Here is a 15,382-nt window from a genome sequence, read left to right on the forward strand (position 1 = left end):
AAGTTAGAGGACTAGGATGTATCTTGTTCCAAATTTAATTCTTTGTACCCTGAACATGCCATAGCTGAAGTGATGGCTTCCCAGTTGTGCATAATTATATATTTCCACTGGAGGATTTGGGCTCCTTGGGCAGAGGTCACCTAGCCAGGGCTTCTTAAACTTCTCACTCAGGACCCCTTTTCCACATTTACACAGTGTTAGTTGGTGTTGTGTGGCCTGAGGGCACGTGCATTGCAAAGTGTGCGTACTTTGTGTTCAGAACCAAGGCTTCAGTTGCATGATGCAACTCGGGCAAGCACTGCCAGAAACATCATGTGTTTGATTCCTCTTTTTCTTATTTCTTTGGGTATAGGCCCTAGCAGAGGTATCACTAGGTCAAAGGGTATGTGACTTTGGGGCATAGTTACAAGGTGCTTTCCAGAATGTCTGGATGTATCACCACTCCATCAATAGTACTTTAATGTTCCTATTTTCTCTCAACCCCTCCAACAATTGTCAGTTTTGTTTTTTTTCTCACATTTGCCAATCTGTTGTGTGTGAGGCGGAACTTTGGAGTTGCTTAAATTTTTATTTCTCTAATTATTGGTGATTTGGATAATTTTTTCACATAGTTGGCACATAGCTTCCTTTGAAAACTGCCTGTTCATATATCCTTTGACCATTTATCTGTTGGGGAATGGCTCTTGTTCTTAATGATTTAAATAATTTCCTGACAGAATGTACCTTAATCTCTAGCAGTATAACCCACACACAACCTTACCAACTAAAGCAGGGGTTCTTAAATTTTTTTGTTTCACAGACCATTTTGGTGAGCCTACAGACCCCTTGTCAGAATAATGTTTTTAAACACATAAAATAAAACACATTACAGGATGACAAAGAAAATCAACTATATTGAAATATAGTTGTGCATGTGTGTGTGTGTGTGTGTGTGTGTGTGTGTATGTATTTACATATTTTTAAAAACAAATTCCTGGACCCCAGGTTACAGACCTTTCAACTAGAGCTTATTTGTGGCTCTTGGAGTGAGTGAGGGAAGAGGAAGTTGAGCCAGAGTCTACAAGGGGAAGAGAACCTTTTCCTCAGCTCCCACCCCCTCCTGGGAATTATGGGAGTGAAAAGATCATAACCTTCCCATAGAAAGGTGTGATCTCTTATTGGAAAACAAAGATGATGGATACCAAAAGGCCTACAGTCCATGCTCCAGTAGCCAAGGAAGTAGGGTAAGGGCCCCACCCTGCTCAGAGGGAAGGTTGAGGTAGTAGTCCCCTGGCCTGGAGATGAGCAGAAGACGGAGGATATCTGGGAGAAGTCACACAGACCCTCCCCCCCCCCCCCCCCCCCCGAGAATGAAAGGGAGGGACACATACAGTTCTTATAACATCAGAGCTCTAGGGCTGAAAGGGACCTCAGAGGCCATTAAGTGTGTTCCTTTCATTTTATGAATGAGGAAGCTGAGACCTAGAGGTTAAGTGCCACGTCCAAAGTTGCACAGGTAGTGTGAGAGTTAGGATTTTCTGCCTTTTGGGGGACTGGGACTCAGATGTCAGGGTCTATATTCTCCTGTTCTGAATCGTTTTCATCCTCATTCAGATAAGCCTGGAACAGAGACAGGCATATTAACTTAGCATATCGGCATTCAGTACCTCCTCCCTGTACCTGTCCCCTTCCCCCACAGTCACCATTCTGCCTGGGCATCCTCTGGCTGATACTTCTTAGGTTAACCCAGTAAGGTGGCCTCCAGACAGTCATTTCTATCACCCTGCACCTGCACGGCATTCATGGTCCATTACCTTCTTTCTCTGCAGATCTGATCCCCTACCAGTCCTTTTCTCCTGGCTGCTGCCCCAGGTACCCACCAGCTTTCCAGAGCATTCCCCTTCTCTGGTTTATCCACCCCACCCATCCCAGTCACCTGCTCCCGTAGAGAGGCATAGAACTTCAGCACCCGAGGATCACACCGTACCACAGAGGGGTCAAAATCCAGCACTCGCAAACCCTGAAGGCTTCGGGCCCGTGAGAGGGCCACATAGGCCTGGCCACTCTCAAACACTCGGGCCAGTGAAATCTCCACACAGTCGAGAGTCATGCCCTAGAACATGGGAGGCAAACACCTGGGTTACCTGCAACTTCAGACCCTCCCAAAGGCCCTGAAGAAGAGTTGCTTCCTCAAGGATGAAGGGGAAGGAAGGTGGAAGGTAGTACAGGGAACAAAAACTGGGATCTGGGTGAAAGGGAAGAGAGGAATACAGATATAGCGTCTTACAGAGAGAAAGCTCTAGGGGTCAATGACTCCCTTAGAGACCAGACAGAAGCTGAGGACCACAGACACTAGACTGGTGAATGCTGAATTTGTTGCCCTGAAGCTATAGGTTTGGGAGCAGGGGAAGCAGGAAGTTAGAGGTGACGATGTCAGGAGAAGAGATTCAACAGGGAACCTAGCGACCCCTGGTCCTCAGTATGGCCTGCCGGTGCTCTGAAATATGTGGTCCTGGGTAATAAGGATGGAGTCTAAGACAGGAAGCTTAATCTGTGCCCCTGAAATGTAAGGATATATGTGTGTGTGTGTGTGTATACATACACATATATATATATATATAAAAACATGTATACACACATATACATATGCACACATATGTATGTATATGTAAGTATATGTGTGTGTGTGTGCATGGTGTATGTATGTGTGTGTGTGTATATTCTGTGGGTTCTGGAAGCTTTCTATCCTTCAAGACACAGACCTTCCATACCTAAACTATCAGGATCTGCCGCAACCTCCACTCTAGCCCAGGATTCATCCTGTCCATCCCTCTGCCTCTGCCATCCTTTCCCTGATTCTCACCTGACTCTTGTGAATGGACAGAGCCCAGGCTAACCGGAGGGGCAGCTGTTGCCTGGTGAGGAGCTGACCACCAGGGCCATGGACAGTCCATCTCTCAGTCCGTACAACCTCGGTGACTCCACATAGGAATTTCACTCTGGGAAGCCCTGTTTGGAATGGGCAGGGAATGAAGAAGAGAAAACCAGACTATTAATACTCAGAGCTAAGAAGGGAATGGAATTGAGCAATGAAGACCTAAAGTCAAAGAATCAGGAGACTGGAAATTTGTCTGAGGTGGCCCCAGAAAGCTCATCGCATCCTACTGTTCCCAGACCTTCTTCCCCAGGAACTGTGGGTTCTCCCTCCTGCTAGATCTGCTTCTTTCCCCACTTGAGGCTGAGGCTGTCTTACCTCTACCGTCTGCTTCAAATCCAACCACGACCCCTCGTGCTCCATTTACCAGGCCCTGAGATACTGCCAAATTCTTCACCAACATCACCTGGTGATGAGATCATAAGTTTATAATTATACACTTAGAGCTGGAAGGTACCTCAGATGGGAGGACAGTGGAAAGACCCTTGCTGATATCTTGATGCTTACTCCTCATCTCAAACAGCCCTCAGTCCTTCTCTGCTAGGAGTGGGGAGGGGGCAGTGTGGTGGGATGGAAATAATACACACTGGCCCAGTTATCAGGAGGCCCAAGTGCTAGAGTCCTGGGTTTAGAGCTAACAGAATTGAGGGCAGAAATGGCCAGGCTCAAAAACTGGGGAGGGTAGAAGAAATATGGGAAGCATGGGGAGACAATAAAGGGAGGACCATCTTCAGAGAACCGGACACTGGAGATACCCCTGCTGGGAGAATCAGCCTTGGGATCTGCCCCTCCAAACCCTGCAGTCCTGTCTTCCAGCTTACCTGGGCCCCCAGCTTTAGCTGCAGGAGGTGACTCACTGGACACTGAGAATCGAGGGTCCTGACCATGTCAGGGTCACTATCCATAGCTTCAAAGCTGTAGACTTGGCCTGGGAGAACATAATTGAATATGATAAGCATTGAAAAGTATTTCCCACGTGAAAAGTTGAGGAAGATGGGCAATTTAGATAAGACCCTCATAGAGGTTACAATCTAAGAATGAATAGGATTCAAGAGACAAGGTTCAGATTTGTTCAGTCATTCATTCAATGAATACTTTTCCCCTCCTTTTTTTGGAGGCAACTGGGGTTAAATGACTTGCTGAGGGTCACACAGCGACTAAGTGTCTGAGGCCAGATTTGAATATAGGTCCTCCTGACTCTAGGGCCAGCTCTCTATCTGCTGCACTGCCTAGCTGCCCCTCTTAAGTAGCTATGGTGTACAGAGGCTGTGTTAGACCCTGGATAGAGATAGGAGTGTGAAGATCTGACACATGGTCCCTACCCTCAAAGAGCTCACAGCGTAAAGAGCAGAGGCCAGCGGCTCAGAGGTTAGAGTGCTAGGCTTGAAGTCAGGAAGACATGAGGTCATAGCTGGCCTTATGCATGTATTAGCTGTGTGACCCTGGGCAAGTCACTTAATCCTCTGTGCCTCAGTTTCCTCATCTGTAAAATGGGGATAATAATAACAACCTTCCAGGGTTTTCATGAGGATCAAATGAGATAAGAGTAAGAACTATATAAATGTTGTTATTTTCATTATTGTTATTATTATATGGCACTTAGGATTGGGGATGATTCCACAGAGAAAATAATTATAAAAGTTAACACTTATATAGTGCTTTAAGGTTTGCAAAAGATGTGTATGTGTATGTAATGTATACACATAAACATACACATGTATACATGTATGTATATGCACATACATATGTGTCTACATACATGTATAAAGTCTCATTTGATCCTCCTAATATCCCTGTGAAGTAAGCACTATTAATAACACATTATACAGATGATGAAACTGAGGCCTAGAGAGACTGTTGTTTGTTCTTGTTTTCAAAGAGGACCAATGATATCACAGGGCGATGTCTTGGCTTGTGCATGAATTGGATTTAAGCGAGGCATGGTTGAACCAAGTTGTCAGCCTCACTCTTTCTTTCAGAGTCATCGAAGTCCACGGGTAGGACAGAAGTCAAGACGACTGGCATCTCCAACGACCGACTGAGCCACCTTCATGGCCATTAGAACAAATTGTTCTCATCTACCCTTTCCACCAGGGAAAAATCTTCATGTGTTTGGGGTAGACACCCCCGCCCCGCCAACTCATCAATGGGTTTGAGGAATTACTAGGAAAGCAGAGAACATAGAGGATTCTGTAGGTTGGATGATCTAAGAAGAAAACAGAGCTTGAGAGCTAGACCTTGAATAATTGATAATTGCCACTGAGGAAAAGGGCATAGTAGGACCAGGCAATATTTTCCCTCTCTGGTCTACTGATCTTTCCTGGCTTGGAATTTTACTATTAAATATTCATTCATTCAATTTAAATTTTGTTAAAATGCAAGGCTCCTGAGAGATAACATACATTGTCTTCATAGTCAAGAATGCCTGAGTGTGAGGAGAGGGTAGAAGAAGGAGGCCTGGCCGGTGAGGATTCAGTCCTGGGAGCATGGACTTCATTTAGTTATCAGATACTTTCCTGAGAGTAGTTTTCATAGGGGGAGAGCAGAGTAAGAGGATCCTACATATCTGTAAAGGGGCAGGGCAGTGTTGCCAAGTGAGAAGGGGGAATGAAAATGGCAATGGTAGAGAATCAAAAACATTCCAAAGGCAAGGCTAGCTCTAATGATCCAAACCCTGGGATCATCGATCCCTTCCTCCACCTCAAATCTTACCCAGCTCCTAAGTCCTAGATCTAGATAAAACAGGAGTCATCCCATGGGGATGGTCTGGGGATGGTCTTATTCCTTGGTCCCTTCCAGCAGAATATGGGCTCTGGCCCCTTGCTAAATACATGACCAGGGGCTCCTGGTTGGTCCCTTGGTCCCAGAGGGGGAGGGGAGGAAATTGGAGAAGAGGGATGTATCAAAGACATTGACAGCTGAGCCAGGAACAGCTGCCCACTGGGTGGATGGAGGAGAGATGGTAATCGATGGCTTCCTCCACTTTGCTGAAATGCAGTCACTGTTTGAGACAGAGACTAACTGACTTTCCCCTGGCCACACAGTTCTGTCTGAGGCAGCACTAGAACTCAGGTCTTCCTGACTCAAAGCCAAGGGCTCTGAGCACTCCACCAAAAATCATCGTAAGTGAGGACCATCTGCTTTCCTTTTGCCAAGGCAGTAGAACTCTGGGTGTGTCTGTTTGTGTTTGTGTGTGTGTAAACATGAACATTCATACTATCCCATTTGATACAACAACCCTTTGGTGTAGTTGTTATTACCACCCCCATTTTACAGATGAGGGACCAGAATATAAGAAGGTAGGTTAAATGACTTTCCCAGAGCCACACAGCAGTAATCCTCTGAGGCAGTATTAAAACCCATGTCCTCCTGACTCTGCCCCCAGTGCTCTATCTACTGCAGTCCCTATTAGGCAGGCCTGAAGTCTACAGCCCCAAGTCTCTGGAATGGTTTTCCTCCCTCCCTGCCATTCCCTCCTCACCAGGCAGCAGCTGCAGCCTCCTCTCATTGGTCAATGCCACATCATCCTGGTGGGTACAGAGTCTTGTGGCCAGGATCCCATCACGCTCCACTTTGTGTTTGGCTGTGGCCTTTAGCTTCTGGGTCACGTCATCTGTGCACCTGAGTTGGGAGAATGGGGAGTTAGGGTAGACACGGTCTCACTTTCCCCAACCCACTGGGGACCAGACTCCAGGTTCCCTGGGGACTGAATTCTCAGGAAAGCTAAGTGGGATTATGATGATATCAGTCCTTGTAAATGGGGTGTGTGTGTGTGTGTGTGTGTGTGTGTGTGTGTGTGTGTGTGTGAGAGAGAGAGAGAGAGAGAGAGAGAGAGAGAGAGAGAGAGAGAGAACAAGCACAAGAGATCCCTGTCTGTCTTTTTGTCTTCCGGGTTCAAAACTAAGGATTATCTAAGTGCTATATACCTGTCAGACTGGGGTTCATACTCCACCAAGGTCCCCTAGGAAATCCTCAGGAAAGATAAATGGGATGATGACATCAGTCCATGTAAGTTGTATGTGGGTGTGGGTGTGGGTGTGGGTGTGGGTGTTTTTGTGAGAGAGAGAGAGAGAGAGAGATTCCTGTCTATCTTCCAGGTTCCATACCTAGGGATTACCTTAGACTCTTTCCTTTCCTGAACCTTTCATGCCTGGTCCATTACCAAATGCTCTCATACCCACCCCTTTCTCCTGGTTCCCACTGCCTCTACCCTAGTAGGCCTTTATTACCACATGCCTCAACTACTGTCATTAGTTTACTGACAAAACCTCACTCTCTCCTCTGATCCATTCTTTGACTTCTGCCAGGATAGTCTTTCATATAGAGGAGTTATGATCATGTCATTTCTTTGTTCAATTAGTTTTCAGTGGCTCCCTATTACTGCCCCTGGGCCCCTTGCCCCTTCCCCTCCCACTTTCTTCCTCCCCACCTGCATCCCAAAAGTTCAAACTTCTCTGCCTGGCATTCAAAGGGCTAAGCAAACTGTGGTATGTGGCTGTAAATGGAATATTACTGGGCTGTACAGAAAGGGTGAGTATGATGAATACAGAGAATATGGAAAGATCTCTATGGACTGATGCAGGGTGAAGTTGGCAGAGCCAAGAAAACACTATACACAAAAACTACAACAATGTAGAGAACAAACAACCAGAAAACAATAACAAATGAATTTTGCAAAGTTTCAAGGAGCAATTGTGGCTCCAAATAAGAGATAGGAGGAGACACTCCCAACCTTGCTGTTTTGCAGAGGTGAGAGATCCATGGGGGTCAAACATTGCATCAATTTTTCCGACTTTTCTGACATGTTGATCAGTGTTACTTTCCTTCTCTTTTTCTTTTTTTTCCTCTTTAAAAACATTGTTAATAAATGCTTGTGGACTGATCGATTGATGATAGATTCCCTCCCTTCTCTTAAATTATTATTTCCTGTCTCTAGAAATGTTTTCCCCTTTGTATCCATTAACCTATATCCTCCCCGTTCTTTAAGGTTTAGGTCCAGGCCTGCCTCCATCATGAAGACTTCCCTGATTACCACTTACTATTATGGCGAAGTGAACAGAGGGCTGGAGGCATTGGGGTCAGGGAGACCTGAAGACCTGACTTCACATTCCCCTGCTCCAATGCTTACTTCCTTTGTGACCCTGGGCAAGTCACTTAGTTCCTGTAAAATGAGGATAATACGACCAGACTGTCTACGTCACAGGTTTGCTACAAGACTAAAGTGAACCTGTAAAATGCACTGCAAACTTTAAGGTGCTATTTAAATGTCAGTTGCTATCACTGTTTCCTCCCAGGATTGTTTTGAGGAAATTGATTTGTGAATTGTGTAAAGATGAGCCATGATTATACAATCATGCAGTAGGGGTGGGAAGTGACTCTAAAGGCCACGTCTGACCCTCTCATTTTACAGATGAGATAGCTGAGATTCAGACTAGAAAGTGTACTACGTGTCTGAAGCGGAATTTGAACTCAGGTCTTCCTGATTTCCAATCTAACGCTCTTCAACTACTCTCTGCTGCCTCTCTCTCTTGCTCCAGGCCCTATCCAACTCTTCCCTATCTAACCTTCTACAGGACTTTTATACTAAACCAGATAATTTCATATTGGATTTCTTATTGGTTGGTAGTATTCTCCCATAGCTCCAAATGTTTTATCCAATGTCTTGTCCTCCCAGTTACAATGTAATTGCTGTGGCTTATATATTTTCAGTGAGGGGTTCTTAACTTGGGGACGGTGAATTTTTAAAAATGTGTTGATAACTGCATTTCATTATAATAGTTTTATTTTGTAATTCTTTGTATTTTATTTTATTCATTAAAAAACATTATTCTGAGATGGCATCCATAGGGTTTGCCAGTCCGCCAGAGGAGTTCATGACATAACAAATGTTAGGAGAACCCCTGCTCTGGGACACCGAGCTGGCTTCCCACTCCTTTTGCCTCTTTCTCCATGACAACTAATCTTCCTGCCCCCCATCCTTGTCACCAGTTGTCTTACTCTGTTCTGAACATATAGAAAACTCTCAATAAACAATTGTTGATTGAGTCTGATGCGCTAAGAAACTTTCCTTCAAAACGACTTATATATGGATGTGATGGAATACTAGTGTGCTATAAGAAATGATGAAGGGGATGGTTTCAGAAAAACTTGGGAAGACTTGTATGAACTGATGCAGAGTGAAGTGAGCAGAACCAGGAGAACATCATATGCAGTAACAGAATATTGTGAAGATTAATCACCTGTGGAAAACTTTGATCAATACAATGATCCAGCACAACTTCAAAGGCCTCATGATAAAACATGCTATCCACCTCCAAACAGAGAAATGATGTACTCAGAGTGCAAGATTGAAGCATATTTTTTTCCTTTAATTTTCTTGCTTCTCCCTCTTGCCCCCAAACATGGCCAATGTGGATGATTCATATGTAGAATGGGCATTATATTCCTTGCCTTCTCACTGGGTGCAGGAAGCGGTGGAGGGAGGGGAAGAATAAAATTTTTAAAAAAACCTTATCTACTCTTTCGTTTTCAGAGGCATTTCAGAAATAGAATATTAGTCTTAAAGTTGAGAAGACCTGAGTTCAAAACCTGACTCATACATTTACTACTCTTAATAGCTGTGTGACCCTGGACAAGTCCCTTAATTTCTCTGGGCCTCAGTTTCCTTAGAATGAAGGAGTTGGACTGGACAGCCTCTAAGGCCCCTTCTAGCTCTATAGCCATGATCCTACAATCTCTTCCTCTCCATGTACATGTTCAATAGTTCATGCCCTCATCACTGGCAATAGCCTTGGACCTTAGCTCCCTCACTCTAGTCTTTTTCTCTCTTTGGATCTCTGCCACAGCACTGCATAATTAATTTTCCCTTACTACCACTTAGGCTATGCTGCCTTTCTGTTAAGAAACCTTCAGTGGCTCCTTTTTCTTACCCTATCAAATCTAAACTCCCCTGGGGAATTAGGGTAGTTCTTTTACTCCTGCACCAATCTGATCCCAGAACCATAACTAGCAACACTGACACCTCGGGCAAGCAGCAGGAAATGGAACCTTAAATCAACTTCGTAATTTCTTATATAAATCATGCAATCAGCATACAGTAAGTTCACTTTCCCTTTCCCGCATCTCCATCTTCTCCTTACAAATCTAATTAGTCACCACCTTCTACTGATCCTTCCTTCTGTTGATCACATCAAAATTGCAGGATTATGTCAGGTTCTTTCAGGTCTGTTTTTTTGGATTTATTTCACATAGCCTTGGTTGAAGGAGCAAAGATATAAATTTGTATTTATAGAACATCATGGCACATACATTTGGTAAGTAGGGAAAGAAAATGTGAAATGGTCAGATTCCATCACAATCAATTTCAAGACATTCTTGTCTTGTCTAGGTTATTTCTACGTGTAAAGCATCAAACAAAAAACAAAACTTAGGCTCACCTGCCTAGCCGAACAGCCTGTAGCAGTGAGATGAAAGTCTGGTCTCTCTGTCTCCACACCTCAGTCAGCTCCATGGTCAACTGGATACATTTCCTCCAGCTTTTTGCCTGGTAGGGGAAAAGACAAAGACAGAGGGAGGGTAAGAGATGGAAAAAGAGAGAGACAAAGAGATGGAGGGATGGAAGGAGAGAGAGTAAAAAAGTGGGGAAGAACCTCCCTTCTTTGCATAGGTGGAGGACTATGGTTAGAGAACATTGTATATACTGTCAAACTTGGGTTTGCTTAGTTTTTCTGAAGTGCTTTTTTTCTCTTTTATTCTTTGCACTGACGGATTGCTGGGTAGGGAGTGGAGAAGGGTGGTATCTGGAAATAAAAGTAATATTTAAAAAAAATCAATTTCAAAAGGAATAGGCCTAATTACTTCTCTGAGTAGGGGAGAGCAATCTCATTGCTCAGCTGGCACAGATACTCAAGTAAGAAAGGGGGGGAGACTAGTTTGGTGAGAAGAGGGAAATGTGAGTAATGAGATTTTACTGGAGGAGGAAAGGGCCTGGTTGGGGGGCAGACACCTGGAAGCAGAATTGGGGGGGCTGGTTATTCTTGGTCACTGGCGGCAGCTGCAGGAAGTCTCCACAAATGATGAGCTGAATTCCCCCAAAGGGCTTGTCCTGCTGTCTAACAGCTCTGGAAAGGAAAAGGAAGGGATGGGAAGGGGCTGTGATTTAGGAGATCTGGATGCTCTTTCAGGACTCAGCAAGCAACTGAGGGATTGGAAAAGGGTCAGACCCTTCTCTGCTGACCTGGCGTGATAGCCCTTTACTCCTCAACCATGGCATCCCTCCCACTCTAGCACACAAACCTGGCCACTGCTTCCAGCTTGTCAAACAGACTTGCCTCTACCATGGAGACTTCATCGATGACAAGCCGCTGACAGCTCAACCAACTCTGCCGAACACTGGGTCTCTGTGCCAGAGCCACACACTGGGCAAGAGGGGCCTTTCCTGAGCCAATTCCTGGTAAAGGGCAGAGTCTCAGCTTAGTCCTGCTAAGGGACTGACTTCCCACCCTGGAGAGTCTCACCTGTCTTCATCTAGAGCCAGCCTTGTTAGACCTCACCCCATCCCTTAGACTACAAAGAGTCTGGCTACAAGAACCCAGCTTTGGAAGCCTCCTTCAGGGAGACCCAGAGCTGGAAGGCACCTCAGAGGCCATCTAGTTCAACCCTTTCTTTTATGGAAACTGAGGCCCAGGGAAGATAAGAAACTTGCTTAAGGTCAAACAGATAATAAGTGTCAAAGGTAGGATTTGAACCCAGGTCTTCTGACTATGGATTCCAGACCCAGAAATCTTTTCCACTTTTACCTGAAGATTCCACCTGAATTCTAATACCCCAACCCAGCAGTAGGGAACCTGCAGCCTGGAGGCCACATGTGGCCCTCTAGGTCCTCAAGTTTGGCCCTTTGACTAAATCCAAACTTTACAGAACAAATCCCCTTAATAAAAGGATTTGTTTTGTAAAACTTGGCCTCAGTCAAATAGCCACACTCAAGGACCTAGAAGGCCACATATGGCCTCGAGGCTGCAGGTTCTCTAACCCTGTGGCCTAACCCATCTCAAAACCTAGTCTTTCTGCTGTGCCCCAGCACTGCTCCTTTCCAGGCCCCAAGTCCGTACTACAAACCTGCAAAGGCATGAAGGGTGGTACCCCCAATGTGGCAGGCAGCCACTCCCGTGCTGGCTGTGACCACTGTGCCCTTTGGAGGAAGAGAGCCAAGGATCCTCTTCAGCAGGTATGATTTCCCTGTCCCTGGACAGGGGCCAAAGGAGTTAGGGAAACGTTTGGTGACTTCCCTGGCAACCCTTGAAGATCTCAATCACTTCCCTCCTTATGCCTAGTTCCCATTTCTTTTTTTAATAATTCAATTTTATTTTCAGTTCTGAATTCTCTACTTTCCATCCCCCCAACCCTGTCACCCATTGAGAAAACAAGAAAAGCAAAACTTACAGATGTGTACAGCCAAGCAAAACAAATCCCCATATTAGCCTCCCGAATTCCTTCTAACCCCACGTGCTCCCCACCTGCACTTCCAGTGAAGAAGATGCTCTTGCCACTTAGCACAGCGCTCAGCACCTGGGCCTGCTCCTGGGACAGCTGGGGCTTGGGGGAGGGAAGCTGGAGCCGATGCCTAGGCACTGTGCCCTTGGTAGAAGACACCTAGAAAGCAGAAGGTAAGGACTGCTCCAGAATCAGAAGAGCTTTCTGAGTCCCAAGGAACCCTTGGGAAGCATGTTGGATTTAGAATCAAGGGACCCGTGTTCAAAACCTGGCTCTGCCATGGACGTGCTATATGGCCTTAAGTGAATCACCTCCCTTCCCTAGGCCCCCAATTTCTTCATCTGAAAAAGGGAGGGGGCCTTGGAGTAGGATTCACTGGAATAGGATAGAATATAAACTCCTTGAGGCACAGTGCCTGACACATAATAAATGCTTGTTAATTAATCAAATAATTTCTAAGGTCCCTTCCAGCTCTAAATCTTATGGTCCTACATCCCTGTTCCTTCATAACCTCATTAATTTTTCACTTTTCCTTTAATCTTTCTTATTCCTGATAACAAATTTTATTTGGGTGGGGGGAGATAGGGGGGTCATACACACCTGTGATTTCATCTGCATAGGGAACTTGCAATGAAGAAACTCCCTCCACTAATATAGATCTGCAAATCTTCTATAACTAAGCGCTAAAGAAATTAAGTGACTCGTTCATGGTTACATAACTAGAAGGGGTCAGAAGAAGGATTGAAATCCAGGTCTTTCTAACTCTAAGCCCTGGCTCTCAGGGTAGGTAACCTATAGCCCCGAGGCTGCATGTGGCCCTCTAGGTCCTCAAGTGCAGCCCTTTGACTGAATCCAAACTTCACAGAATAAATCCCCTGAATAAAAGGATTTCTCCTGTAAAACTTGGACTTAGTCAAAAGGCTGCACTCAAGACCTAGAAGGCCACATGTGGCCTCTAGGCCGTAGGTCCCCCACCCCTGAGTCTATCCACTGTGTTATGTTGCCTTTCACTAAAACATGATGACAATGTAAATATCTTACACATACATCTTTTTTTTTTTTTTTTTTTTGCTTTTTGGCAGGGCAATTGGGGTTAAGTGACTTGCCCAAGGTCACACAGCTAGTACAAGTGTCAAGTGTCTGAGGTCGGATTTGAACTCAGGTCCTCCTGACTCCAGGGCCTGCGCTCTACTCACTGCGCCACCTAGCTGCCCCGACATACATCTTTTTTTAAAAAAATTCTGAACTTGACAAACACTAAATGAAAAGGTCATTTCCAAAATAGAACAGAAAAAGAGATTTGTCCATGAACTCCTATTGTCAACAGCACATTTTAAAAGTATATAAATTCAACCTCCCATATACTTTTTTAAAAATATTTTTTTCCCAGTTACATACCATATACTTTCCAAACCACTTTTATATAGTCAGACTATCTCGTTATCTCGTCAGACCCTTACAATAACCCTGTGAAGTTGATAGGGCAGGGAAAAATTATCCACTTGTTACAGGAGAGAAAACTGAAGTCTAAGGTCACAGAACCAACAGCTGGACTCCCGATTTGGTGTTCCCGTGGTTCCTATATCACCTTCCCCAACCCCTGCACTCCAGACCACCCCCATTCTTCAGTCCCTAGCTCCGTTCTCACCTTAGACTGGTCTCTGTCCTGCGCACATTGCCGCTTCACAGGGGTTGTGTCCTGAGCTCCAGTGGCCTCCCCCCGTTGCAGGTTCTCTAGTTGAAGAGGACTGATGGTATGGAAGTTCTGAGGTCGGGGGCCAAGCAGCCGGGATCGGAAAGGAGCTGGCCCAGGGCCAGGGGCCGTGGCCAGTTTAAGGCGCAGGGTCCGTAGGAAGCGCCGCAGCCTGTCTGGTGGGCAGTCAGACAGCAGTAGCTGGATGGGACCTGAGCTAAGGCCAGAGTCAGAGTCAGGGCTGAGCCGAAGGGCACTTCGGCCAACAGCCGCAAATCTGGTGAAAAGTCTGGCACTACGAAGTGGGAAGCAGCGGGACCGACCTGTCCCCTGAAGGCGCAGCATCAACTCCCTCCGTTCATTTCGGCCCAAGCTGAGCTCAGCATCTTTGATGGCCTGCCGCCTCCTGGGTTGTCCGCCAGGGCTCAGCTCCTCAAGGGCCACACGGCACTGGAGCGTTGAGTTGTCTGGCTCCTCCGACTCCGATAGCATTATAGGCCTCTGACGTGCCTCTGACCCTGTCTGAGGATAGAGTCTGTTAAAGGGGCACACAAAGTCTGGCTCTGGCAGATAGAGGGGACACATGGGAAGGACAACGTCCATTGATAAGAATCATCGCATCCTAGAATAGATGATGGACATCTCCACATGGAGATGGACAGATGTTGGATTTAAACCAAAAGGACTTGGGGGGGGAAGGGGGGAAGCCGGGGGAGGGGGGAAGCCAAAGGAAGGCTGGAGATGGATGATCTGTCATGTGAGCACAAGAGGGGCAAACTGAAGAGTCATCTCCATCACGGAAGAATTGGGTATGGGATACAGTATAAGAATTGACTGAGCATAGGATCTAGAGCTGGAAGAGATACCGGGGGAAGCCTAATCCCCATCATTTTGGGGAACCCGGAGGTGGGAGAGGTCCAGAGAGATGAAGTAAGACATAGGTGAATTAAATCAAATTCAGTAAACATTTAGCATGGTGCAGTGGAAGGGGAGCTGGATTGAGAAGTAGCATTCTAATCCCATTTATTATTTATGAGGCCTTGGGGCAAGACAGTTAACCTCACAGAATCATAGGATTTGAGCGTTGGAAGGGACCTCAGCTACCATCTGGTCCAATTCATACCTTTCTAGGTCTCAGTTTCCTCATATGTAAATGTGGGTATTGGACTAGCTGACCTCTGAGGGCCTTTCCAGCTAGTCTAGATCTATGCTCTTAAAAGCACCTACTACAACACAATTCTTACTCTCCAACAGCTCAGGTGATGTGGGAGTCGGAGAGGCAG

At 45.7% G+C, this 15,382-nt stretch overlaps 1 protein-coding gene across 1 annotated transcript; it reads right to left on the reverse strand.

The window, feature by feature from the left end:
* Positions 1-1,539: 1,539 nt before the first annotated feature.
* Positions 1,540-14,459, reverse strand: PIF1 (PIF1 5'-to-3' DNA helicase). Its single transcript, XM_036736762.1, has 12 exons — positions 14,055-14,459; positions 12,430-12,565; positions 12,032-12,157; positions 11,210-11,363; positions 10,920-11,034; positions 10,351-10,457; positions 6,396-6,535; positions 3,736-3,842; positions 3,233-3,320; positions 2,843-2,988; positions 1,916-2,092; positions 1,540-1,599 (listed from the first exon to the last, which is right to left on the reverse strand). The coding sequence occupies exons 1-12, from the start codon at positions 14,442-14,444 to the stop codon at positions 1,540-1,542; spliced, it is 1,746 nt and encodes a 581-aa protein (XP_036592657.1). The 5' UTR covers positions 14,445-14,459.
* Between the last annotated feature and the right edge of the window lie 923 nt (positions 14,460-15,382).

This window comes from Trichosurus vulpecula, chromosome 8 (assembly GCF_011100635.1).
Source record: "Trichosurus vulpecula isolate mTriVul1 chromosome 8, mTriVul1.pri, whole genome shotgun sequence".
Lineage (NCBI taxonomy): Eukaryota > Metazoa > Chordata > Mammalia > Diprotodontia > Phalangeridae > Trichosurus > Trichosurus vulpecula.

Bases quoted from the DNA above. Each gene is read 5' to 3' on its own strand.
- PIF1 (XM_036736762.1), bottom strand. From the start codon at position 14,444: ATGCTGCGCCTTCAGGGGACAGGTCGGTCCCGCTGCTTCCCACTTCGT. The intron at 11,364-12,031 runs GTTTGTAGTACG...GCCCTTTACCAG, and splicing joins CACCCTTCATGCCTTTGCAG to GAATTGGCTCAGGAAAGGCC. The intron at 2,989-3,232 runs GTAAGACAGCCT...CATTCCAAACAG, and splicing joins ATTTGAAGCAGACGGTAGAG to GGCTTCCCAGAGTGAAATTC.